The following is a 27,829-nucleotide window of genomic DNA, read 5'->3' as shown; positions in this document are numbered from 1 at the left end:
GCAGGGGTTGTCTGGTCCAGGATTGAGAATTGATGGAACATGGGATTAATGAATTGGGGATGCTTTTAGGAGGGTTGTGGAAATCAGTGACCATGGGATCAGTCATGAGGTAGCAAAGGGAAGAAATGGATTCTGGGTGGCAGAGCACAAATAAATTGGGAAAATAGGAAGCAGTTAGTGATTCATCTGTCAACTTCAAATTCATATAGCTTTCACTGTTCATTTCTTTATTGTAAATAATAATCTTTGTAACTTAAGTTTATCCATTTGAGTAAGAGGAATGTACTGTCTTGATCATTGGGAGTACTGAGCAGAAAACAGAAGAGATTAGTTTGCTTGTTAAGAAAATGTCATATTTACCTGAGGAAGCTTAAAAATCTGTTAGATTGGAGAAGAGGAGCTTCCTGCAGATCAGGAAAAAGTAGATCCTGCAGATCATAGAAAAAGATCCCGCATGCCGTGGAGTGGCTGGGCCTGTGAGCCATGGCCACTGAGCCTGTGCTCCGCAAAGGGAGAAGCCACAACAGTGAGACGCCCGCGTACCGCAAAAAAAAAAAAAAAAAAGAAGCCCTCCAGAAGTATTAGTCTAAAATATTGCTGATAGCAGTGATGATTTTCTATAAGCCCTAAAAGGTTGAGGGTCTCTTTGGCCTCTCCCGTTGCGGAGCACAGGCTCCGGACGCACAGGCTCAGCGGCCATGGCTCACGGGCCCAGCCGCTCTGCGGCATGTGGGATCTTCCCGGACCGGGGCACGAACCCGTGTCCCCTGCATCGGCAGGCGGACTCTCAACCACTGCGCCACCAGGGAAGCCAGAGGGTCTCTTAAATGTGAAAAATATCTTGTCAATAGAAAAATACTCTTTATCAGTATTTCTTATACTAGTTCATTTTAATTATGAAACTAACAGTTTTGTGTTTTGTTTTTTTCAATAGGATGAAGAAAGTATTCCTATTATGTATAGGAATTTACCTGAATATAAGGAACTATTACAGTTTAAAAAGTTAAAAAAACAGAAACTTCAGCAAATGCAAGCTGAAAGTGGATTTGTGCAACATGTGGGCTTCAAGGTAAATTCTATTTAATTCTTCTATTCATTTAATTTTTGAAAGGGTGATAGGATATATTTAAGGTGGTTTTCGGAGCTTTAAGCTCCACGACTTTCAAGCACACAGATAAAAGTAAGTTTAGCTCTTGTCCTGTTCATTTATACAAAGTAGTGTGCCACAGTTACTGGTGTCAAGAGATTTATGATTCAGTAGAGATAGAGAAGAAAAACATACAGGTATACTTTGAGGTAATATATGAGATGAGAGGTTTTTCTAGCTATTTCCCCACCCCAAATTTACTGAGATATAACTGACAAATAAAAACTACATATTTGTGTACAAAAAATTTAACATATAAAAAAAATTCACCTCACATAGTTATCTTTTTTTTTTGAGATAAGAACACTTAACATCTGCTCTCTCAGCAAATTTCAAGTATGCAATGCAGTATTATTAACTATAATTACCGTGTTGTACATTAGACCTCCAGAACTTATTCGTCTTATAACTGAAAGTTTGTACCCTTTGACCAATGACACCACGCCCACCACTACCTCTCCCCACCCCACCCAGCCCCTGGCAACCCTCAGTAACCTCCATTCTAATTCTTTGCTTCTGTGAATTTAACTTTTTTGGATTCTACATTTAAGCGAGATCATATAGTATTTGTCTTTCTGTGTCTGATATATTTCACTTAGCGTAATGTCCTTAGGTTTCATCCATGTTGTCACAAATGGCAGGATTTCTTTCTGTTTTATGGCTGAATAATATTCCGTTGTGTGTGTGTGTGTGTATATATTATAGAGAGAGAGAACACATTTTCTTTGTCCATTCATCCATAGAGCTATTTCTTTTGTTGTTGCTGTTGTATATGGATCAGAAATTTCTTTTCCCCTTTCAGATTCAGTTATCTCTGCTGTTTTTTGAGGGGCTAGTAGAAATACATTTATTCATGCCACAAAATTTTGAGATATCCGTTTATGTTCCAGGCACTTTGCCAAGTGCTAGGGATTCAGCAGTAAACAAGATGGACTCACATCCTTCCCTATTCTGTTTTCATCTCATAAGTGATTTAGAGAAGTTAAATGAGTGAATTAGTTGAGTGTGACTAGTGTGCATACTGGAGAGTAGTGAGAGGCTATTTAGTTGCCTTGGAAATTTTGCTAAGGAGTTTAAACTCTTCTAAAATGTTGGAGAAACTTTGAAGGATTTTAAGCAGAGTAACATGAAATTTGCATTTTGGAAAGATCATTCTATTTTCTTAAACAATACAACCCTTAGGAAGGCAGTGGGTTTAGAGTGGATAACTCTTAATTCTGACTACAGTATTGTTAAATTCTTTAAATAATAATTTGTTCATGTATATTTTTTATGTAATTGAAAAAAAATTAAGTGAAGGGGGAAAAAGATCATTCTGGCATTAGTATGGAGAATGGATAGGAAGAAAGCAAGGCTGAGGGCAGGGAGACTAGTTGGAGATTCTCTTCATTAATTTAGACAAAAGATGAGAATGTCCTGAACTTGACTGGTGGCTGTAGAAATAGAGAGATTGACAGGTTTGAGAACACCTTAGATGTTAGAACTGGCTATACTTGGTGGGATTGGAGGAAGTAAAATTGAGACCATGAACTACAGATTTGCTGGTAGTGGTATACATAAAAATACTGATGTGTGCTGTGACTTAATAAATTTAAAACAAAATTCTTATACCTCTGACCCTCTGGAGTTGCTGTTAGCCAGAATATATTAAATGATTTTCTTTTCTAGATCTTTCAGTGGTCCTGCTTCTCCATTTAGAGATTTTCCTAATTGACAGCTGTGTCTTTCCAGGAAGAAACTCTCTCCACTTCTCATAATTTTGTTGTAAGACCCAGCTGTGGCTTGTTTGCCAGTCTGTCAGCCACTCTAGTTGGCCTGATGATCAAAGAAACTAGAAATGAGATTTACTTTGATTTCCAAGATTGCGCAGAACACACCGAGGGCTACCACACTGCCACAACACTGAGAAAGAGCTAAATTTGCCTTTTCTTCATGGTGGGCGTTGGTTATTAGGAGCCTTCAAGGCTTTGGAAAGTAACTCAGTAAGGTGAAAGTTCAGAGAGGATTTTGTGTTCAGTTGGGTTTATGTTAGCTGTGGTATCCTGTTTTAAATAGTTCTGTAACATATTTGGATAGTTTTAACAATGGTATTAAGTCAGTGGTTCTAAATCCCAGTCATTGTACACTGGTCTGAGGTACGTTTCAAGTCAATAGCTACTAATAATCAAATGCCCAAGTTTGCAGATGATTTACTTAAGATTTTTAAAAATAAATTAAAGCATATTATGATGTTCCTCTCACCCATCTGTATTGTAGCTCAATCTTGAATGGATAGAGTTTCAACTAGTTTGCTAGAAATTGTGCCTAACTTATAACCATTTTTTGTGTTATCCCACTATCTTGTGCATGGGGAGAGAGGAGAGAATGTTTATGTGCACATTATGTGTTGCCCAGCAGGAAAAAAGAAAGCTTGAGAACAATATAGTTTAATACTTTTTCTCTCTGAATCTTTAATAGTGTGATAACTGTGGCATAGAACCTATCCAGGGTGTTCGGTGGCACTGCCAGGATTGTCCTCCAGAAATGTCTTTGGATTTCTGTGATTCTTGTTCAGACTGGTAAGTGTTATCTATCATTTTAAGTCTTAAATTTTGACAAGAGCTTCTCAGACACTAGTGAGTTTGATTTCTAAACTGCTTAGAAAATCACCACATTTAATGGGTTGAACTTTGTTGTTCTAGACAATTAAGAAATTTTCCTTAATGACACCATATCGCAAGTAACTTTCCATTAGAGATTTTGAGAGATTATTGGATTTAAACAGGTAGAGCTGTGAGGAAGTTTGATAATATCTAGACCAAAATGCATCCAATGCCATGTAATGATGTGTTTGTATGTGTGTGTGTGTGTGTGTGTGTGTGTGTGTGTTTTCTTTTCAGCCTTCATGAAACAGATATTCACAAGGAAGATCACCAACTAGAACCTGTTTATAGGTCAGAGACATTCTTAGACAGAGACTACTGTGTGTCCCAGGGCACCAGTTATAATTACCTTGACCCAAACTACTTTCCAGCAAACAGATGACATGGAAGAGAACATCATATACTAGTCCTCTTCAACACATAGCAATGGTATCATTGTGAATTATGTGCACAGTTTGGAAAGATTCTCTACTTTCCCTGAAATGACACTCACAGCATGACAGCTTCCTGAGTGTTCTCGTCAACAGCTCTGCACCGTTGTGGCTCTAGATCACTGTTCAGCAGCTGAACATTCCTGGTGAGCAAAAGGGTTTCCCTGGTGAAATTCGCACCACCACCTTAAAGCCTTTTAGGTGGTGATCTTAAATGGGTGAGATGGAAATGAGAGCACATATTAAAGAGAGAGTAAATTCCAAAGGTTTCAAAGAACTTGGTCATAAATATGCTAATGAGAAGACAAAGTATTTATATTAAAACAGTTTAGTAGCTTTCAGTTTTGTGAAAATAGTTTCCAGCACAGAAACTGACTTCCTTAGACAAAGTTTTAACCAATGATGGTGTTTGCTTCTAGGATATATACACTTTAAAAGAACTCACTGTCCCAGTGATGGCCGCTGATGGCCTTTAGTAAATTGGAGCTGCTTAACCATGTTGATGTCTAATTTCTTTTAACCACAATGAACTGTCCTTATTACCAACAGTGAAGCACTACAGGAGGCAACTGTGGCATTGCTTCCTTAACCAACTCATGGTGTGTGAATGTTATAAAATTGTCACTCAGATATATTTTTTAAATGTAATGTTATATAAGATGATCATGTGATGTGTACAAACTATGGTGAAAAGTGCCAGTGGTAGTAACCGTGTAAAGTCTCTAATTCACAACATTAATTCCTTTAAAATACACAGCCTTCTGCCTCTGTATTTGGAGTTGTCAGTGCAACTCATAGAAGAAAACTGCCTAATAGAAAAATCATATATATGGTAATAATTTCCCTCTTTTGTAGTCTGCACAAGATCCATAAAAGATTGTATTTTTATTACTATTTAAACAAGTGATTAAATTTAGTCTGTGCAGTGAGCAAGAGTTCACATGCATTCTTTTATACTGCTGGATTTTGTTGTGCATCATTTAAAACATTTTGTATGTTTCTTCTTATCTGTGTATACAGTATGTTCTTGAATAATGTTCATTTGTCAGAAGAACTGTGAGAAATAAACTATGTGGATACTGTCTGTTTATATTATAGAATGCTTGTTGTGACTTCCTTCGGTTAGATTTTGGATTTTATTTTTACTAGTATTAAAACCAAAACAATTTTTTTAAGGTTTTTTTTTTTTTTCCTTTACCTATCTGTCCATTAAAAAAGAGTAAGGACTATATGATGGAAAAGAAGGTAAACTTGAGAATCTCTGTAAAAGATGGTAATGTTTTCACTCATTGTGTGTGCTGAAACACTAAACTAGGTTAACAAAAAAGAATATGTACCATGGTTAAAGAAAAAGACAATTATTAATGTCCAGATGTGAAAACTAAACTTAGGTTGAAAACTTTTAACCTAACTATCATTCTTTCTGATGAAATAAGCCCCCCATGTGTTAAATAAGTGGTTTTTGAAAATCGCTGTATTCCCTGGAAATTATTATTGACTACTGGAAAAGAAAATACAAATATTCTAAGATTGATTAAGTATACTGACGCAATTTTTAGAGTCTCCTGTTTTTTCCAATTTTAAATCAAGGGGACATTATTTACCAGTCCTCTTCAATACATTGCAGGGTACTGAAATAATACCCTGAATTCTTTCAGTTGAGAAAAGTAATACAGTTTTAACTATAGAAATATGAGAATTTTAAAGTAATATATTGATTAAAGAATACTGATGATTTTGATAAAATATATCACATCAGAAGAAAAGGAAATGGACTTGAATTAGAGTTTTTGCTCTGGAATTATTAGTTGGGGCAAGAAGAGGGGAATCATTAACATTCTGGGCATTTGGCTATTATACTTCAAGTGAATATGCCAGAGATCTACCTTCAACTTGTAGTAAAGTTGAAGTAGCACTTGATGGTAACTTCTGTGTTTGCATAGAAGTAATACCAGTCAGTTTTGGAGAACCATTCAGAGCCATTCAGAAATCCCATAAAGTGTGAAGTATGCTTTGAAAGAGTGATACAATTGATATTTATATAAGCAGAATAGACAAAATAAATCCACTTAAATGTATTTTTTAAGGAAAAAGATTTTGAGAATTTTGAGTAACAAAATTTTCTGCTTGAGCAAAGATGTGTTTATTTTGCATTTTTCAGCTCCAAGCAAATAGTCCTCATTGCTTTAAAAGGGTAGTAGTAGTGGTAATGTGTTTTGTTGTTTTAATGTGAGGAATGCACAGGGCTCTCATTTGCAAGTAGGCCTTCCATCTCCTACATAGAAGCATTGGTTGTAAAAGACAACATAGACCTACTTATTAAAGCATCACTTATTTAGTAGTATTCGGTAGGTCAGTTGTATTTCCTGAAATATTCTGCTCAAGTTATTTGCTAAGAACTGAAGGAACTTTTAATGACACCTAAAACCACTGCTTTAATGTTTTTAGGCAGAGGGGATTTTGGTTGGTGTGTGATGTATGCTAAGAATAATAGCAGACACTGATAGAGTGCTTGTTATGTGCCAAGCAAGCATACAGTAACGAATTTAATCTTTACAACCTTATGAGGCAGGTTCATTTTTATCCTGTTTTCATATGAGGAAATCTAGCCAGAGAGGTTAAGTAACTTGCCCAAGGTCATATAGTTAGTAAAGTGGTGATGCTTAGATTTTAGCCCAGACAGATTGCTTCAGAGTCAGCGTCTGAGCAAGAATGTTCCCTTTGTGTCAGGGGTCTCAGAGATGGTGGAGGTGGAGGTGTGCAGGAGTTGCTTTTCTGTCTTCTCTTCTGGTGCGGTATGCACCCTAGAGTACAGACGTGAGCGCACGTCCAGGTTTATAGCTCAGAATAGAGCAGCATATCTGTGGATGGGGAAACCCATCGGTCTGTGAAACCGTCTGCCCCATGACGAATTAGGAAAACACATAATTTACATATTCTAATTTGACAGCAAACATGTGGTCATGAGGCTTTAGGCAAAGCTGGGACTGAAGACTTGGGTCTTCTGCCTCAGGTATGATTTGTTTCCATGCATGTTTGGTGCCTCTCACTTAACCTAATAGTATGCTGTGTCCATTTTTCTCTCCTTTTCTCTTTTGTTTAAATTAAATTGCAGAACACAACAATTTACTGAGGTATGAGGAACATTTTTTTATGAAATTAAAAAAATAATATATGACATGTATTAAGGATAAATACTTTGCAAATTTCTATGGTAGTTATAAACATAAGAGTGGCATGCTGTATAAACTATACTTCTTACTGTGGATAACAGAGTTTGAAGGGCATTATTCTAGGTACACTGGGTAGATTGAAAGCCTCCAGATAACAAGTAGATTTTTACACAAGATTATGTCCTATTTAGGTTCTAAAGGTTTGTTTTTATTTCACATCTTGAAGAAAAATGGGCTTCTGTTTATATGATCCCAGGGAAAAAAAAAAAAAAAAAACCTTTTCCCCTACAGTTCAAGTAGCTGATTAAATGGATTTTTGAGCATGGTGTCACATTTAGCTCCATGAGAACAGAGACCATCTGTGTCTATATTTATCCCTAGGGCCTGGCTCTTAGTAGATTCTCGATAAATATTTATTGGTAGTAGGACCAATGTTTTGGTTACATTTTTCTCTAGGAAGTTAGAGAAACCACCTGTGTCTGAGTGTGTCTGTGAGTGCATCTGTGGGACCCTTAGAGGGTTTGCCTCAGGAGATCTCCTTTACGGGGCTCTGGGAGGAATAAAGGATCATTACATCCTATTTTATCTGGAGGATGTGGTTCAAACCTGGGTGGCTGAGATTTTGGTTCTCTCTGGGACCCCATTTTCTGCCATGTTTTTAGAGTGATATAATGTTAACTAGCATGGAAATTCTGGGTCCTAGTCTCAGTTGTGGAAGTGAGACCCTCAACAAACGTTGACAAAGAGCTGCCTCTTATTGAGCACTAGGAACTAGTAAATGATTTACATGTATTATTAACCTGCTTAATCAGCACAACACCTCTATGAGGTTGCTTACTATTGTGACCTCCATGGTACAGATGAGAAAACTAAGGTTCAGAGGATTTAAATGTTAGTTCTCCATAATGACTGCTATGTGTGGGACTGAGGATACAGAGCCTTGCCCTTCTGAAGCTTATATTCTAATGCCGAAGACCTGCGGTAAACAAGTAAATAAAAAATACTATGTAATTTTATGCAGACATAAATGCTGTGAAGAAAAATAATGCTTGAAAAAAAAAATGATGGACGAATCGGGACCAGCCTGCCATTTAGAGGGAATAATCAAAGAACACCTCAACAACAAGGGTAAATTTGAACAGAGACCTAAATGGAGTGAGGGAGTTAGCCTTGTGGGTAATCTGGAGGAAGAGGCAGAAGGATAGCAAGGGCAAGGGTCCTGATCCAGTAGAGAGCTTAGCTTGTTCAGGCAACGTTAAGAGGGCCAGTGTAGCTTGAACCAAATGAGTAAGAGGAGAGTGGTAGTTGTTGAGGTGAGAGAGGGCAGAGGGCCAGATCAGGTGAGGCCTTGAATGTAGATCATTGTAAAGGAGTTTGGACTGTGTTCTGATGTCTTCCACATACAGACAAGGTCTTCTTCGAGGGGCAGAGACCTCTAAGGTCCTTTCCTACTTTAGTGACTTCAGTGATGTCATATCAAGCCATTCAAGTCAGTCGACCTGTTTTAACAGTTCTGTAGAAGACTTGCTTTGCACCTCTAGATACTCTTCTTCCGGGCAAAGCCGTTTACCCCTGCTGATCTTTTTCAAGAGGGTGGCCAACTGCAGCCATAAAAGCCATGGCTGGGCTTGTCTGCTGCCCTGCTGTCTATCAAAGCTGTGGTGGGCATGGGCTGTTGACCAATATGTGGTATGTGTTTAAAGAATGTTAATTCCTACAAAGAGTCACTTTGTGTTTTCTGGCACAACTGATGATTTTCATCCTGTAACTCTCTTTTTCTAATTTGCTCAAATACTCCTTGTCCTCCCCTGTAGAGAGTGTTACAACTCGGGGTAGTAATGAAGTATTTGACAACCGTGTGAGTTGTAGGAACATGCCCCTTTTTGTTAATAGAGGCGTAATTGTAACCAAAGAAATTTAATTTCTTCTTTAGCAAACACTGACATTTCTGTTTAAGAATGACTGCTAGAGTAAAAGGAAATACCATGTATCATGAATTACACTGGAAGTTCTTTCTGTAATAGCTCAAAACTGGCCTATGGCCAAAATTAAAACCATATGAGCATATCATAAATCTCAACTCTTACTGTGTTTGCTTCTAATTCTGTTTGGAATAAGGCTTCAAATGCTTTCCAGAATGATGTGAGTTACAAATAAATAGAAAAAAGTTATCCTGTGTTCCATTTACTTTATTTATACATATCCATTTCAAGAAAAAAAAAAGATTTTAAAAATACAGTTCTGTCCCAGAAATGGATCCTTATCTGCACAACCATTGAAGAAAAAAAAAATCATGCAAACGGAAACTGTGGTCTTTTCTAGTGACTGAATGGAAGATGCAGTTATTCCAGTAGAATATATAAGAAACTCTTATTTGGCAACTGATAGCACAAAAGAGAAACCAAACTTCACCAGTTTGGTTTGAGGAAACACAATTGTACATACGGATAAAAGGTTTGCACACCCCTGGAAAAGGCCTGTATGGAAGAAATACAGCATTGGTATCTGTTAAACATGGTGTACTGACATGCCCTTTCCACCCACGTCAGTTTTGTTACTATATTTCTTACTTGCTTGGTAACTAGATAATCATTTAAAACCAAAGCCATAAGTTGACATTAGTCCAGTGAATGTGATACCAAACCACCGCATGCTTTTAAATTCTGTTTGGTCATTGGTTTTAACGTATAATTCCCCAAATGCACCACCAGGTATAGAAGAGACTAGGTTATTAGATAATTTATCCAATTTGTTCACTTAGCCAATACGACACTATTCCAAGTAGCCAGTATCATAGAAATGAATAGAGAAATGTTACCGGTGACTAGTCTAGATTTTGCTATCTTGGAAAAGCTATACAATTTCACATACAAAAAAGCTCTTATCACATTTTTTCAAATTTAATCAAATTTCTTATGAACAATTTGTGTTGTCTCGTCAACCCAATCTCTTCAGCTCTGAGCTGGATGAGACTTGAGGAAACGTCCAGAGGAAGAGGCTCAGGCCTGCCCCCCATCTTAAGGGCCTTAATCAGGTAACAAGAGATAGATCTTCAGAAGAGGAAGGACGATGTGACAGGGCGTTAGGGATGCTAACTCCTCCCTATCTGCAGAGAGTAGAACTGAATGATCAGACCCTAGTAAGTCCTGAAGGCACAACTGACACAGATGGGCACTGCACTGCTGTTCATGTACTAATTTAGCTCAGAGGTGATAGAAAAGTGTGCTGCTGTGAGTGCAGACAGCTGTCTGACTTAGGAGGAAAAGGTTGGATAATACCAAATACACCATGCATGATTTCCAGACACCTCTCAGGTCAAGCTGGGAAGCAGACAGCAATGTCAGGATTTGGGGGCGGGGGGCATACAAAAGGTTTAAATGGAAACATACAGTGTTAAGGGATGAACTTTTAATATTTTTCTCTGTCTCCACTCTCCTTAACATACATGCATTTTTGCCTTCAGAAAATAGAGTCAATAGCTGTGCAGAGTTGAAGAAAAACTTCCTCTGGCGTCCCCTCTGCATTTATCTGTGTTAAAAAGGAAAGAAAGAGAAAGTTAGTCTTAAGAAATGTTTTTAAATAAGGCCACTTTTAGGAATAAAAAAGATAACCTGCTTATAAGTTGCTGTGCAAAATTTTAAAACACAGGACTCCAAAATCACAGAGAAAAGAGTAGTAGTTTAAAAACTAGGTGCCTAATTAGAAAAACAAGACACGACTACACACCTATTAGAATGGGCAAAATCTAAAACACGTCATCAAATACTGGTGAGGATGTGAAGCAACAGGAACTCTCATTCTTTGCTGATGGGAATGCGGAAGGGTACAGTCACTTGGGGAAAGAGTTTGGCGGTTTCTTACAAATTAAACACGCTTAGCATATGATCCGGCAGCCTGTGCTCTGGTACTTACCCAAAGGAGTAGAACACGTATGTCCACACAAAATCCTGCACACACGTTTATAGGAGCTTTATTCATGATTGCCAAAACTTGGAAGCAACCGAGATGTCCTTAGGTGAGTGGATAAATAAACTGTGGTACATCCAGACAATGGGATATTATTTAGTGCTCAGAAGAAATGAGCTCTCAAGCCATGAAAAGACTTGGAGGAAACTTAAATGCATATTACTAAATGAAAGAAGCCAATCTTAAAAGGCTGCATACAATATGATGTAATGGAAAAATGGCAAAACTGTGGAGACAGTAGAAAAGGTCGAGAGCTGGGGGGAGAGAGGAATGAGTAGGTGGAACGCAGGATTTTTATTGTAGTGAAACTATTCTGTGTGATATTATAATGGTGGATACATGTTGCTATACATTTGTCAAAACCCATAGAACGTGCAACGCCAAGAGTGAACCCTAATGTAAACTATGGACTTTGAGTGGTAATGATGTGTTGATGTAGGTTCATCAGTTATAACGAATGTGCTACTCCTGTGTGGGATATTTGTGTTCTGGGGGGTTTTTTTTGGCCACACCGTACGGCTTACAGGATCTCTGTTCCCCGACCACGGATTGAACCCAGGCCCCCTGCAGTGAGAGCTCGGAATCCTAACTGCTAGGCCACCGGGGAACTCCGTGTGGAATGTTGATAGTGGGAGAGGTTGAGTGTGTTTTGGGACACGGGGAATATGAGAACTCTACTTTGTGCTCAATTTTGCTGTGAACCTACAGCCCGTCTAACAACAACAGCAAGAGCTAGGTGCTTATTGAGGTAGATAAAGTATTGTTAAAGGTCACGGAAAGGCTTTGAGTTAGTTAAAATGAGACCTTATGAGTGTTCTGGAGTGTTTGGAGCAGGGTAGGAATAGGGCAGAGGTTGGGGGATGAGAAGGACGGGTGTGGAAAAGAAAGCAAAAGTTGAGACCTCAACTTGCAGGTGTGCTAAGTGCTAAGGGCAGAGCCCTCTTGGAGATTGTTGATACGCCAGGGCAAGGAGCCAACAACAGAGGAAGTAGGAGGGAGCTGATTTCCTGGGCATGAAGGCACTACCACCCGCTCCTCTCAAAATTTCCTAATATTGTGACAGCCACTGAGATTTGTCCCACCGCACATGTAGTATCCATAGAAAGTAGAGGCCTGGTGATGCGAATGAGACTCATGGAGGGGGCGGGGTTGTGAGCTTGCTAAAATGCAGCTTTTTCATGCTTCATCTCCAGAGGTTCTCATTTGGTGAGTTTCGGCTGGGCCTTCTAATCCGCGAATTTAATCAAGTTCTACAAATGATTTTGATGTGGATCATCTCGGACCACACTTTGAGAAACTCTAGATGATTGCTTCAGTTCCTGTCTACCTTCTTTGTGCAGATGAGTTTTGATTTCACAACCCCTGGGATTCCAGAGGTAGAATGAATGCTCAAAAGGAAAAAAAAAAAGTACACATTTAGGGACTTCCCTGGTGGTCCAGTGGGTAAGACTCCACGCTCCCAATGCAAGGGGGCCCGGGTTCAATCCCGGGTCAGGGAATTAGATCCCACATGCCACAACTAAGAGTTCGCACGCCACAACAAAGATCCCATGTGCAACTAAGACCCGGCACAGCCAGATAAAAAAAAAAAGTAAATGTTTAAATATCCTAGAAAATAGATAATAACGATGTTTGTAGAAGCATTGTTTGTAGTAGTCCCAAACCGGAAAAAGTGCAAATGTCCATCAGCAGTAGATGGATAAATAAATTGTGGCATAGTCATATAATGGAATACTATAGTAATGGAAAAAACAAACTACAGCTACATCCAGCAACGTGGATTAATCTCACAAGGTTGAGGGAAAGAAACAAGTTGAAAAAATATGCATTCAGTACGATTCAATTTATATGAAGTTCAAAAATGAGCAAAGCTAAATTATATCGATTAGGGATCCATACACAGATGATAAAACCACAGTGAACCAGGGAAATAATTATAAAAGTCAGGATGGTGGTTACTTCCTGGGGAGAAGAAGGGAGATTTGATTGGGAGGGAGAGACATGTGGCAGAGCTTCTGTGACTGTCTGCTGTTTCTTGACCTGCATGGTGATTACACGGTGTTCATTTTATAATTCTTCAAATTTTACATATAACTTTTACACATTCCTGTATGTATGCTGTATCTCACAAGGAAAAAATAAAACCTAAAAACATTTTTTCAGCTTCTACCCCTCTTCCCCATAAACGTATCATACTTGATCCTTACAGGAGGGTTAAAGAGCAACCCGCAGTTGGTTTGTCTCCCTGGCTGGCGGCTCTCCATCTGGGGGGCAGGGACGTTGCTGTTTTCTGTCCCTCATAGCACCTTGCTTGTTGCTTTACCTGTTCTTCTTTTCCCTTTCAACCAACAAACATCTTCTGGGTGCCAACAATATATTACATGCTGGAGAAACCACGGTGAAATGGACATAATGGTCCTGCTCTCAAGGAGCTCACAGCTCAAGGGTAAAGACAAACAACAGGAATTCACGCTGTTGTCAGGTAAGCACAGGAGCTCTGGATAAAGGGATACTTTACACCATCTTGGGAGGGCAGGAAGCTTCCTGAGGAAAGCTGTCGTCGTCATCATCATCATTAAAAATAATACACTTTACTACTAATGAAGCATAAGTGCTATTTTTTTCACTTCCACCCTTGCTTTACTTTCTCGCTTCCTTTTCTCCCCTCCCTCCTGCCCTCTCTTAATCCCGTCCATTCCTCCATCCCTGCTTTGCTCACTCCCTCACTCCCTACTGGGCTCCCTCCATCTATCACACCGTCCCTTTTCTGCTCCTCTCTCATTCCCTCTCCTCTCACTTGCTCCCTTCTTCCAACCCCTGCTCCATCCTCCCCTCCTCCCTAGCACAAGTGCTTTTAAACAAACAGGTAATTCTAACAATGATCTTAGGCGACAGGTATTGTTATCCCCATTTCACAGATGATGAAACTCAGGTCCTGAAAGATGAATTAAATTTCCCAAGGTCATACAGCTAAGCAAGTGTCAGACACCTGGTTCAAACCCAGGTCTCTGACTCCAAAGTCCTTGTACGTGTTGACTACATCCTTGTATATTACATCCACCAGTTCAAAATAGCTGGATGGTTGAACTTAGTGGGAGTAGCAAGGAGTGAAGCTGGAATAATAAAAAGAGGTTGACTATAAAGAGGCTAATAGACTATTATATAAGAATAATGGGGAGTTGGGTAATGGTTTTTAAGGAATAGGTTGACATAATCAAACAGAAACATTTGTTTCCTCAGAGATTGGCTCTAAATAGGTATCTAGAAAGTATCCTCTAGATATCCAGTGATCCCACTCCTGGGCATATATTTGGAGAAAACTATAATTCGAAAAGATACATGCACCCCAATGTTCACAGCAGCATTATTTACAATAGTCAAGACATGGAAGCAACCTAAGTGTCCATTGACAGATGAATGGATAAAGAAGATGTGGTACATATATACAATGGAATATTACTCAACCATTAAAGAAGAGTGAAATAATGCCATTTGCAGCAACATGGATGGACCTAGAGATTATCATACTAAGTGAAGTAAGTCAGACAGAGAAAGACAAATATCATATGATATCGCTTATATGTAGAATCTAAAAAAAAATTATGCAAATGAACTTATTTACAAAACAGAAATAGACTCATAGACATAGAAAATAAATTTACGGCTACCAAAGGGGAAAGGCACGGGGGAGGGATAAATTAGGAGTTTGGGATTAAAATATACGCACTGCCTTATGTAAAGTAGATAACCAGGGACTTCACTGGTGGTCCAGTGGTTAAGAATCCATCTTGCAATGCAGGGGACCCTGGTTCGATCCCGGGTCAGGGAACTAAGATCCCACATGCCGTGGGGCAACTAAGCCCTCATGCTGCAACTACTGAGCCCAGGTGTCACAACTAGAGAGCCTGTGTGCCACAACTAGAGAGAAGCCCACGCACCACAATGAAGAGCTCACATGCTGCAACGAAAGATCCCGTGTGCCGCAACTAAGACCCAAAGCAGCCAATAAATAAATAAATATTTTTAAAAATTAAAAAAATAAAATAGATAACCAACAAGGACCTACTGTATAGCACAGGGAACTATACTCAATATCTTGTAATAACCTATAATGGAAAAGAATCTAAAAAATGAATATAAATATATATGTATAACAATCACTTTGCTGTACACCTGAAACTAACACAACATCGTAAATCAACTATATTTCAATTAAAAAAAAAAAGTACCCTCATTTTCCCATTCCTTCTTCACTTTCCTCACAGAAACAGGCTATTGTAGGAGCAGAAACACACTCTTGGAGCCCATTTTCTGACCCACTATCTGGACTTTATAGAAAGATATGGATTCTCTCTTGTAAAAGCTGGGCAACTTGGTTTCAGAAACAAGGGCTAATGAGCACAAGCATCTGAAGTGCGACACTTGATACTTTCTGATGTCTGAGACTGGGAGGCAGAAGGCTTTGCAGCGGGATCTTGTCAATCAGGCCAAGGCTGATGTTTGGGGGAAGCTGCAAGCTGGGTTGAGGGAGTGAGTCATGCCCTGGAGCTTTAGCTGAGCCATCTCCCGCTTCTATTTCCATCCAAAACCTCCCTCTTCATTTTGCTTTGTGGCTTAAATCCAGGCCTTTATTTATTTAATTAAATAAAAGAAAGCTGCTCATTGCCATCCAGAGTCACGTGCTGTGGTGTGTGCCTCTGTGGAGCCTAAGGACGTGAGGAGATTTCAAGACAGAATCAAATAATGAGACTTTCTAGATGCAAAAAGCAGCCTTTGACTTGGGTGAGTGGGAAATATATGAAGTTAATCTGAGACCCTCATTAGGCCCAAGAAGCAGAATTCTGAGAACAAAAATTGCGAGGCAATGAGATAACATCTTTCTTCTTATAGAAGCTCTGTGTGTGTGGGCGGGGGGAGGGGAAGGTATAGACTGGATTTTTATGGAGCAAAAGAGAGCCCAACTGAACTGAGTGGGATCAAAGCCCTCTGTCTACTCTCCAGATTTCTCCTTCAGTTCTTCAGAGATGACCTGATCATTTCCTGAATCTCATCTAATTCCCACATGGGGAATATTTTAAGAGAACAACAAGTGGTTTTTATATTTTCATATCTAACTGTGGAACTCATAGGAAATGGAAAAGAACCAACTTCCTAAGTGCTTTCTAAGCTATAGGAACTATTCTTAGTGCTTACAACTTGAGCAAATTTAAATGAGCTCACAAGGTGCTAGTGTTTAGTCCTTGATGAACAGATAAGAATCCTGTGTAATTAGCATACTAATTGTACAGTGTGAAGAGAACTTCCTCAGCAATTGTGCAAACTCGAAAATAAGGTGTCCTCCCACATACGGTAAGTTTTCACCCCATAATCAATGTGATAATATTAATTTACAGCAACCCTTTTTTCCCATGAAGAGTAAAAGTAAGCTTCATGATCTTTTCCCAAAGGATCTCCAATTCTGAATCAGCAGAGTCAGAATGTATAAGGTTTTCATATATTTAATTTAATTGAAAACCAGGTGAGTGGATTTGCTTCTGACTTGAAGAATTTATCACTTTTGGTCTGAGACTTGATATAAAATCCTGCAGTAAGTGATACCCTGATCAATATACAAAAGATTTTTTTAAATAAATAAACTAAAGGCAAGTGAACAGGAAATATGATTAAATTTCTGAGGTTTCACCTGACTTCTGGAAGGAAAAGTAGAGCAGTCAGAGATAGTATTTCTGCCCAGCCATCAGCAGAACAGATTGCAAATTAGGAAAGTAGTTACACCACCTTGGGAATTGCACGTTTTGTCTACTCTTTAGTTCCTTGAATTTATGAACCGTAAAACAGTTGGCTGGGGCATATACCCTGAGAAAACCATAATTCAAAAAGAGTCATGTTGGGCTTCCCTGGTGGTGCAGTGGTTGGGAGTCCGCCTACCGATGCAGGGGACACGGGTTCGTGCTCCGGTCCGGGAAGATCCCACATGCCGCAGAGCAGCTGGGCCCGTGAGCCATGGCCGCTGAGACTGAGTGTCCGGAGCCTGTGCTCCGCAACGGGAGAGGCCACAACAATGAGAGGCCCGCGTACCACAAAAACAAAAACCAAAAAAAAAACAGGGTCATGTACCACAATGTTCATTGCAGCTCTATTTACAATAGCCCGGACATGGAAGCAACCTAAGTATCCATAGACAGATGAATGGATAAAGAAGATGTGGGACATATATACAATGGAATATTAGCCATAAAAAGAAACGAAACTGAGTTATTTGTAGTGAGGTGGATGGACCTAGAGACTGTCATACAGAGTGAAGTAAGTCAGAAAGAGAAAAACAAATACTGTATGCTAACACATATATATGAAATCTAAAAAAAAAAAAAAAGCTTCCGAAGAACCTAGGGGCAGGACAGGAATAAAGATGCAGATGTAGAGAATGGACTTGAGGACATGGGGAGGGGGAAGGGTAAGCTGGGACGAAGTGAGAGAGTGGCATGGACATATATACTTTACCAAATGTAAAATAGATAGCTATTGGGAAGCAGCCGCATAGCACAGGGAGATCAGCTCAGTGCTTTGTGACCACCTAGAAGGGTGGGATAGGGAGAGTGGGAGGGAGACGCAAGAGGGAATAGCTATGGGAACATATGTATATGTATAGCTGATTCACTTTGTTATAAAGCAGAAACTAACACACCATTGTGAAGCAATTATACTCCAATAAGGATGTTAAAAAAAAAAAAAAAAACAGTTGGCTGGGGCTTCCCCAGTGGCGCAGCGGTTGAGAGTCCGCCTGCCGATGCAGGGGACACGGGTTCCAGCCTTGGTCTGGGAAGATCCCACATACCGCGGAGCAACTAGGCCCCTGGGCCACAGCTACTGAGCCTGCGCGTCTGGAGCCTGTGCTCCGCAACAAGAGAGGCCACGCCAGTGAGAGGCCCGCGCACCGCGATGAAGAGTGGCCCCCGCTCGCCGCAACTGGAGAGAGCCCCCCGCTCGCCGCAACTGGAGAGAGCCCTCGCACAGAAACGAGGACCCTACACAGCCAAAAATAAATAAATAAATAAAATTTTTTTTAAAAAAACAAAAAACAGTTGGCTGGTTCAAACACTGCCCAGATGGAGTGTTTTTCCTGAATTTTCCTACACTGTTCAAAACATTGCTTGAGTTTCATTGGCGCCATGGGGCTCCTGGGAAAAAACCAAGCTGCTATTGAGTGTTTTATGATGATTGTGTGGGTTTTGGCCACCTTTTTCCTCTTCTAACCCAGTCCTCTGTTCAACCAGACAGAGCCCCACACCACAGGGATCCCTCACAGCCAGAGGAGAGCGTGGTGCCCAGCCATGGCCAAGCCCTTCACATGCAGCACTTGTGCATGTCTCTGGACAATCATTAGATGCGCTTTTCCAAAGTCGGGGTCATGGAAAAGGCTGCCCCTGGGGAGTTGTCCATTTCAGAGATCTGGTCAGGCCACACATTACTCCTCACTCTCAAGGCCTTAGAAAGAAGGAGGACTATGTACACCTTTACTTTAGAGAGCTTTAAGGACAAGCTTTAGCAAAAATACAAGGATGATTCATAATCTGCACATTAATGATGGTTCTATACGCAGGACTTCCCAAAGTACCAGCAGTTTGTCCATTTAAAATGTTACCTGCTACTCCCTTTCCTTCTTTCTCTTCCTCTCAATTCTGTCTGTAGTTCAAATTTGACTAACATCTTCTCACAGACATGAAAAAACAAAAAACTGTCCTTTCTTAAAGTGACTTTTCTAAAACAGATCTGATCAGCCATGTCCCTGCTTGAAATTAGTGGTTCCCTTCATTACTTGCAGTACTTAGTTCAAACTTTCTAGAAGAGGCTAGAACTATCCAGGATACAGTAAACACTAGCCACAGGTGGCTACTGAACACTTGAAATGTGGCTAGTATAAATGAGGAATTAAGTTTTTGATATTCTATAATTAAAGTGAATCTAACTTTTAAAACTAATATTTGACTCAATTATTGGAACATTAAAAAATACATTTGGGGCTTCCCTGGTGGCGCAGTGGTTGAGAGTCCGCCTGCCGATGCAGGGGACACGGGTTCATGCCCTGGTCCAGGAAGATCCCACATGCCACGGAGCGGCTGGGCCCGTGAGCCATGGCCGCTGAGCCTGCACGTCCGGAGCCTGTGCTCCGCAACGGGAGAGGCCACAACAGTGAGAGGCCCACATACCACCAAAAAAAAAAAAAAAAATATATATATATATATATATATATATATATATATATATATTTGAACAAGTTGGGTATGTGAAATCTACATTTTCAACTGGAAATTTTATGAGATATAAATACCATTCTAGTATTTCTGATGAAAATTTAGAATCTGAATTGAGATATGCTTAAATACCAGATTTTGAAGACATAGATTGAAAAAAGAATATAAAACCATCTCATTAATGATTTTTTATATTGATTACATGTTAAAATGATAACATTTAGGCTATATTAGGTTAAATAAAATATATTGTTAAATTAATCTCACTTGTTTCTTTTTACTTTTTTTTGGTTAATGCGACTGCTAGGAAATTGTAAATCACCTATTTGGCCCAGATTATATCTCTGTTGGACAATGCTGATCTAGAATATTTATTGTATGAAGGAGGAATGAAGCCTCTACTTTGCTTTTTAGTCAAGTCTTCGCATGATCCAACAATTCCACTTCTGGGTATTTACCCGAAGAAAACAAAAACACTAATTTGAAAACATATATGCATCATTATTCACGATAGCCAAGATACGGAAGCAAACTTAACGTCCACCAGTAGATGAATGGATAAAGAAGATGTGGTACATAAACAATGGAATACTACTCAGCCATAAAAAGAATGAACTCTTGCCATCTGTGACAACATAGATGGATCTAGAGGATATTATGCTAAGTGAAATAAGACAGAGAAAGACAAATACCGCATGATCTCATTTATATGTGGAATCTAAGAAACAAAACAAGCAAACAAAACAATAAAAACAGACTCATAGACACAGAGAGAAAATGGGTGGTTGTCAGAAGGGAGGGGAAGGGGTTTTGGGAGGTTGGCCCAAATTGGTGAAGGAGATTAAGAGACACACACTTCCAGTTATAAAATAGATAAGTCATGGGGATGTGATATACAGCCTAAGGAATATGGTCAACAATACTGTAGTAACTTGGTAAGGGGACAGATGGTCACTAGATTCATTATGGTGATCATTTTGTAATGTATTTGAATTTCAAATCACTATGTTGTACACCTGAAACTAACGTTATATTGTGGCTACTAGAAGATTTAAAATTACACATACGGCTCACATTTAATTTCCATTGGATGGCACTGGGGTAGAAGGAACAGAGTTATGTGTTCTTGAGAAAAACAAGGAACAGCGGTACATAAAAAATACAGCAAACGTTCCTGAGTTAAAAAAAACTGTCATGCCATTGCAAATCAGTGAAAAGCAGACCTATATCTGGACTCCAGTTTTAAATTACACGGAAAAACATTAAAATTTTTTCTTTAAAGATACTAGTTGAAAAAAGTTTACTTCTAAATTTGTTTTTGCCTTTCTTCCAGCACACTAAATGCTTCAAAACAACGGGGCAACGTTTACTGACTTGCCATAGAGAAATACTGTGACCTAAATTTTATATACAGTGAAACGGTTATTTGTGTAACAAACCACCATAGTGACATTCTCAGGTATTCGTGGAGAGATTGAACTAAAAATTAGGTCAAGAGTTATTTTAGCCAACTGAAAGAAGAATTTGAGTACAGAGAATTCAAGGTATAAAAGTAATCTGAGTTTTTCCTTGCCTTGTGCTAGACTCCTATCTTAGGAACGCACTTGGCTAAGGGCTATCAAGTGGATGCTGCATCCAAGGGGTAAAATTTGATTCGATGCTGCCTTCTGCTTCCACTCCTTTCATGGAAGTTGCAGCAACTACATTTCTCATTCTTGATCCCTCAGTTCACAGGAAGTCTCCTGCCAGGTTGGATGACTACCCAGAACAATAAATGGGTACAGCTGTATTTTGGGACTTACTAAAAATGACTAAGCTATTTATGAAGTTGGGACACTGCAGCAGAAGAACTGTTGAACGAATAACTTATTTTCTCCTTCACAAAAGCCAAGTTGCCAAGGAACTGGATTTTCTGCATCTGTTGAATGCATGTTTAATGAGTCATTGGCCTCTCTTTTTATGTTTTAAATTGATTAAGACTAATAAATAACCTAGGGATGGATATCATCTGTTACCAGGACCACTTCCTCTATGGCCTGGGGGTATTTCTGGGCTTATGATGCCATGAGCAAAAAGTATATTAAAAAATCAAGAGGGCCTCGCTGGTGGCGCAGTGGTTAAGAATCCACCTGCCAATGCAGGGGACACAGGTTCGAGCCCTGGTTCGGGAAGATCCCACATGCTGTGGAGCAACTAAGCCTGTGCACCACAACTACTGAGTCTACGCTCTAGAGCCCACGAACCACAACTATGAGCCCGTGTGCCACAACTACTGAAGCCCGCGCGCCTAGAGCCCATGCTCTGCAACAAGAGAAGCCACCGCCGTGAGAAGCCCCCGCACCACAACGAAGAGTAGCCCCTGCTCACTGCAACTAAGGAAAGCCACGCACAGCTTGCACAGCAACGAAGAAACAAAGCAGCTGAAAATAAATAAATAAAATAAATAAATTTATTTTAAAAAAATGAAGAAACACAAATGTAAGAAAATATATCAAAATGTTCATTAATTGTTATCTTTGGGTTGAAGATTTCTGGATAATTTTTATCTTTATGCTCTTAAATTTTCTAGTTTCTTTTTTTTAAGTAGTTGTTACTTTTATCCTTAGCAAAAGGAGAGGTTTTAAATATCAATTTATACACTTCTGTACATGTCACTTGAGGAAGCTATTTCTGGAATTTCTCCCAGTTCACAAGATCTTCTCTTCTGGAAATTCCTTGTTCTCCCCTCAGTTTTTAGGGAAGAGTCCCAGGCAACCATGCAACCATGTTTTTATTAGTCAGGTCTTCATTCAAATGCTACCTCCTTAGAGACTTTCCAAGCACCTGTCTAAAGTCCCCACGCCTAACAAGTCACTCTGTTTTGTCTTATTCATAGAGCTAATCCTATTAGCAATTATTTTACTTCCTTGTCTACTGCTCTTCTCTTTTCAGTGAGGGACTTTGTCTTGTTTATTGCTGTGTCTCCACACGTGCTATGCACTCAATAGAACAGCCACAACAAGTGAAAAAAAGCCCCACGTGACCCCGTCTGCCTGGCCATAGCTGATAGGACCAGGGACTGGAGCAAAACAAGGCCAATCAGAATACTTCTCTCTGGAATTTGGAGCTGTTGTGGTAACATGAACATGGAAGCTGCACGTTTGCCATATTCTAGCTTCTGGGCCAGAGAAAGAGAAAAATCAAGATGAGAGAGAGAAGGAGGGAAAGACAGGTGTGAAGAGCATAGGGAAGCCTGGTCCCACGGGCTTCCTGGACCTGCTGCATTTCAGCCTCGGTTCACATAACCTTACAAGTAAGCTCCGTGTTTCAGGTCAGGCTGGCTAGGGTTGGTGCCTCTTACCTACAACCTCATGAATATACCTGTGGTCACCATCATGCTTTAAAAATTCATAGCCAAAATATTTGAAGGAAATAATCCAGAATGTTTGCCTCTGAGTGATGGGACTACCTAGTTTTCTATATTTTCTAAAACAAGTCTGTGTTACTTTTATGATTACAAATATATGTTTTATGTTTTTTGTTTTTTTCCCCTGAGAAGCATGGAGTGACAGACCTAGGGTATTCCAGGAGATCCCATTCTGTCCATCCATTTTATTCTGCTGAGAGGTTTAGCTGTGAAATGACTCACCAAGTTCCCAAAGCTCATTCACACCACTGTGGCTTGGGTTTTCTTATACCCAGGCCAGTATTCTCTCTACCAGGCAACCTCTGGACAATTATTGTGCTGTTCACTTCAAAATGCTACATTTCAATTATTTCTTCAATAATAAATTCTCTCCCTCAAGGTGAAAAAAGCTTTCTCTTACAGGTCAACTCTAGTGAGTTGTGTGTGACTACCTGTATTGCTGTGTTGAGAGTTTCTGAGGCATCCAGACTGGGTAGGAAGGTAAGTACCACAGCTGACGAATGATGTCTGCCCTGAGTGCAAGGAGGAATGGAGTGACATGGATGAAAGTTCTAATTCTTTCTTAGATGCAGCGCAAAGCTGGCGTTGTGAGAGAGGAAAACGGAAGGTCAGGGGATCCATTTGGATCACATATACTTCTATCCATTGGTTTATGTTACAAGAATTTCTAACTTTATTGTATGATGATGGCATAACAAAGACAAAGAATAAGGCAATGGCTATATAAGTTTTGCTTTGCTTTTTTATTACTTTTGTTTGAAATTTCATTGCACTTTTCTAGCTAGTTGGAGGCCCAAACGGCTGATTATCATTAGGCAGTAAATGTGTCAGGGGATGGATCGACCGTAAGCATAACTGGGCAACACAGGTCTGAGGGAAGTGCTTTTGGAGGGTCCTGTGTTTCTGGGCTGGACCACTGGGCAGCTCTAATTCCTAAAGAAATCTCACTAGCTACTGATCCATATCACTTGCATCTTGAAGTGCATTCACCAGCCCCATCTAGTTTAAGAAATTTTCTTGGGCTTCCCTGGTGGTGCAGTGGTTGAGAGTCCGCCTGCCGATGCAGGGGACACGGGTTCGTGCCCCGGTCTGGGAAGATCCCACACGCCGCGGAGCGGCTGGGCCCGTGAGCCATGGCCGCTGAGCCTGCGTGTCCGGAGCCTGTGCTCCGCAGCGGGAGAGGCCACAACAGTGAGCTAAACATATATGCATCATTATTCACGATAGCCTTAAACAATATCACGATATTCCTTATTTCCATGAGCCACCATTCATTTTCGCGTACCGCAAAAAAAAAAAAATTTGCCAAGTGGATCATACATGTTACCTCACCACAGACCCAACAGCCAGCATCTCCAAAATGGGGGGTGGGGTGGAGCTGCAGAGATGAGCCGCGTGGGACGGGAAACTCCCTTTCCCATTAACTTAGATATTAAATTTCTAAGGAGGATTCCAGAAATCAGCTTTGTCTGAGAACTTGCTTACCCCCGCATGCACGTGCCAGTCATTTGTGAGTGTGTAGAATTCAGGTTGGAATAATGCAGTATAGAGGTAAAAGGGCTTTTCTGACTCTGAATTACTTAGGGACTTTTCTCACCTCTGCAAATCTTGAAAGTGGAAGGTAATTTCCATGTGTGTTCTAGGCGGCACGAAGGGTGGAAATCACCAATCCAGGAAAGGCCTCTGCCACCTGAATTCTGAATTCTTAAGACCCTGCTCTTACATAGTGCACTTTTTGTTTGCTTGTTTCTAAACATCTAGGTCTTTGTTTTATGTAGCAACCGGAGGTTACATGAAGTACAGCAAATAGGATTCGTCTTGCTCATCAAGTCCTAGCAGTTGGAAGTAGCTGCCTGGCGTGCTGTGCTAACAACATCATGAGGCCACGTCTAGGTCTTGAGGAAAGCACCACGATGCTGTAGCAGTGTCTGCTGTGGGTGCAGAAGGCGGGGATGATAGCTCTCATGTCACATACATGACACCTCTGAGTTAAATCATGGAGCACCTTTCAGATTCGACACAGGGCTAAGTTCGTAGGAGTCTGGAAAATGGACCATTAACAGGCTCAGAAGATAAGAATTCATTATCAGTGGTTTTCCCCAAGGAATGGATCATGTAGCTGTCTCCGAGACAAGTTTGTTATTGATTGACTCGTGTCTCCTTGTAACTTCCTGGGAAAAGCAGATAGTAGCTGTTCACTCTCTCTCCTCTGCATTGGGTCCTCAGGGTTTGGTTCCTGCATACTCCCCAGCCTCCCAGTGGTCTCCTGGCCTGACCTTCTTGGGACCCATTCTCCACAAGGCTGATGGAGGGAGCTTTCTAAATGGAAGCCCTGACTATGTCTGTCCCCTTTGGTAGTTCCCATCATCATCCTCAGGATAATTATTGGCTCCTATGATTGGTTCATCTTGATCTGGTCCTTGCTTGCCTCTCCACCTCCACCTCTTGTCGCTTGTTTCCTTGGCACTATATGTCACAGCCAAGTTCCTTCTGTGTGAGGTTCTGTGTGAGGTGCTCTGCTCCCCGTACGGCACCTGCACCTCGGGCTCAGCTTAGTTCTCCTCTGGTGAGCTTCCTCAGTGCCTTCTGTCTCCCCTCAGACCAGGTTAAAGGGCCCTTGGAACTCACTCTGTGCTTGCTTTGACCCCATATTGTGACCCCAGGCGTGTCTGTCTCCCCTACTAAACCCAAGGCTCTAGCAGGCAAGAACCGCATCTTATCACCTGCATCCAAACCACCAGGGCAGTGGATGGTCCATAGGAGGTGCTTGAGACATAGTTATTAAATGAGTGAATGAATGGGGATTGGGTAGTTTTCCCAAATTCATGAACTTAACAGGGACTCAGCATGGATTAGCGCTCATGATCATTGAGTTGACACCACCCATTTCCTCATCGTTTCACCTCATCTGCTCTCCTGGCCCCATATGCTGCTTCTCCCAATAACACTAGTCATTGCAAGAAACTGAGGCAGCCAAGGGCCAATTATGAACTAGGCAAAAATCTAGAAATGCAAAGTTGTTGAATTTTAGATCCAGACGAGACCTTCTGGATCCTCCTGTGCAGCTGAGGTCTGGGAGGCAGAACTTATGCCTCATCCATGCCTCCCTCCCTCCCTCCCCCCGTCCCTCCCTCCTTCCCTCTCTCCCTCTTTCTTGGAAATAGGACCGGTTTCCAGCAACCATAATGGCATCTATGAACATTGTATAGCCAGCTTTTCATGGTCCATATGATGACATACAAAAGTGAAGAGAGGGCTTCCCTGGTGGCGCAGTGGTTGAGAGTCCGCCTGCCGATGCAGGGAACACGGGTTCGTGCCCTTGTGCGGGAAGATCCCACATGTCACAGAGCGGCTGGGCCCGTGAGCCATGGCCGCTGAGCCTGCGCGTCTGGAGCCTGTGCTCCGCAACGGGAGAGGCCACAACAGTGAGAGGCCCGCGTACCACAAAAAAAAAAAAAAAAAAAAAAAAAAAAGTGAAGAGAGTAAGGGACCCACCCACAACAGTGAGAGGCCCGCGTACCACAAAAAAAAAAAAAAAAAAGTGAAGAGAGTAAGGGACCCATATTGGCCCAAATTGTGCAGCTATATGCAGTTCTAATTCCAAGATCCCTTAACCGAAATTTCCTATTTTTTTCTCTTTTTTTGAATAAAAAATGGGTGGCTGGTTCATTTTGGGGGGCTGTGAGGTGACTCACCTTACGTAGCTGTGTTTTTGTCTCATAGTAGGCGACCATAGGGATGGAGGCCCGGTAGTAGGTCTCAAGGCGCTTGGTGATAGCGGTTCTGTCGTCCGCGTGCGGGCTGCCCCCACTCCTCTGGAGAAGGCGGTTGGTCATGGTGTCTGCCGAGCAGTCCATACAGATCACCAAGCGAGGGTCTCCAATCTGGGGATGGGGAGGGGGCACAACATGCTCAGAAATTCCATTCAGCGAGGTTCTGGAAAGACCTGGGATCCCTAGTTCTTTACTTCTGCTTCCTCTCAGGGTCCCAGACCTACACTGTGGCAGAGTTGGGACAGGACATCACGGCTCCTTATTTCCATGTCAGCAGCTTTCCACAGGCTGCCTCAGAGCTGTCTCTTGTCCTCAGCTTTTAGGTCACCTCATGTAATGCAGGAATTGTATAGAATGCTACCCAATGCAGTCACAATCTGTCCTCCACACTAAGGGGAGGGGTGTGTGTGTGTTTGTGTGTGTGTGTGTGTGTGTGTGTGTGTGTGTGTGTGTGTGGTGTTTCCTGCTGGGAGCCCTGCCTGACCTACTGGGACAAGCTAATCACCTCTTTCTTTGTCCACCACTATATCTTACATGAGCCACCAGGAGCACAATGTGGCTGTGTCTGTACTACATGGTGGTCAGTAGAGCATAATGGTTGAGCACACAAAGGTTCGAGTCAGGCAGCTGAGGGTCAAATCCTGGTGTGGTGACTTGTCTCCAAGATGGTCTTCATTGATTCATTACCTCCATGTACTTTAAGCTCTTCCCCCCATTGAGACATAGAGCCCATTCCTCTACCTCCTTGAATCTGAGCTGAACTGTAACTGACCAACAGAACATGGTGGAAATGATGCCACACGCTTTTATTATTTATTTATTAATTTTTAACACCTTTATTGGAGTATAATTGCTTTACAATGGTGTGTTAGTTTCTGCTGTATAACAAGAGTGAATCAGCTATACATATACATATATCCCCATATCTCCTCCCTCTTGCATCTCCCGCCCACCCTCCCTCTCCCACACCTCTAGGTGGTCACAAAGCACCAAGCTGATCTCCCTGTGCTCTGTGGCTGCTTCCCACTAGCCATCTATT

At 40.9% G+C, this 27,829-nt stretch overlaps 2 protein-coding genes and 1 long non-coding RNA gene across 12 annotated transcripts in view; 2 read left to right on the top strand and 1 right to left on the bottom strand.

The window, feature by feature from the left end:
- The window catches only part of ZZZ3 (zinc finger ZZ-type containing 3), a 103,003-nt gene extending 97,683 nt beyond the window's left edge, over positions 1-5,320 (top strand). For all 8 annotated transcript variants that reach the window (XM_067726618.1, XM_067726612.1, XM_067726615.1 and 5 more), the window contains 3 exons: positions 935-1,069; positions 3,605-3,705; positions 4,027-5,320. In XM_067726618.1, coding sequence (XP_067582719.1) covers positions 935-1,069; positions 3,605-3,705; positions 4,027-4,171 — 381 coding nt within the window. In that variant the 3' untranslated portion in view covers positions 4,172-5,320. The remainder of the gene's footprint in view (positions 1-934; positions 1,070-3,604; positions 3,706-4,026) is intronic.
- Positions 5,321-9,561: 4,241 nt separating this feature from the next.
- The window catches only part of AK5 (adenylate kinase 5), a 238,211-nt gene continuing 219,943 nt past the window's right edge, over positions 9,562-27,829 (bottom strand). For all 3 annotated transcript variants that reach the window (XM_067726621.1, XM_067726620.1, XM_067726622.1), the window contains 2 exons: positions 26,713-26,901; positions 9,562-10,921 (listed from right to left, as the gene is read on the bottom strand). In XM_067726621.1, coding sequence (XP_067582722.1) covers positions 10,853-10,921; positions 26,713-26,901 — 258 coding nt within the window. In that variant the 3' untranslated portion in view covers positions 9,562-10,852. The remainder of the gene's footprint in view (positions 10,922-26,712; positions 26,902-27,829) is intronic.
- The window catches only part of LOC137218892 (uncharacterized), a 110,819-nt gene continuing 96,744 nt past the window's right edge, over positions 13,755-27,829 (top strand). Inside the window, exons 1-2 of the long non-coding RNA XR_010940909.1 lie at positions 13,755-16,141; positions 23,420-23,497. This is a non-coding gene — a long non-coding RNA (uncharacterized lncRNA). The remainder of the gene's footprint in view (positions 16,142-23,419; positions 23,498-27,829) is intronic.

This window comes from Pseudorca crassidens, chromosome 2 (assembly GCF_039906515.1).
Source record: "Pseudorca crassidens isolate mPseCra1 chromosome 2, mPseCra1.hap1, whole genome shotgun sequence".
NCBI lineage: Eukaryota > Metazoa > Chordata > Mammalia > Artiodactyla > Delphinidae > Pseudorca > Pseudorca crassidens.
Note: the sequence above shows the minus strand (reverse complement) of the source record. Positions and strands in the feature narration are given on the sequence as shown.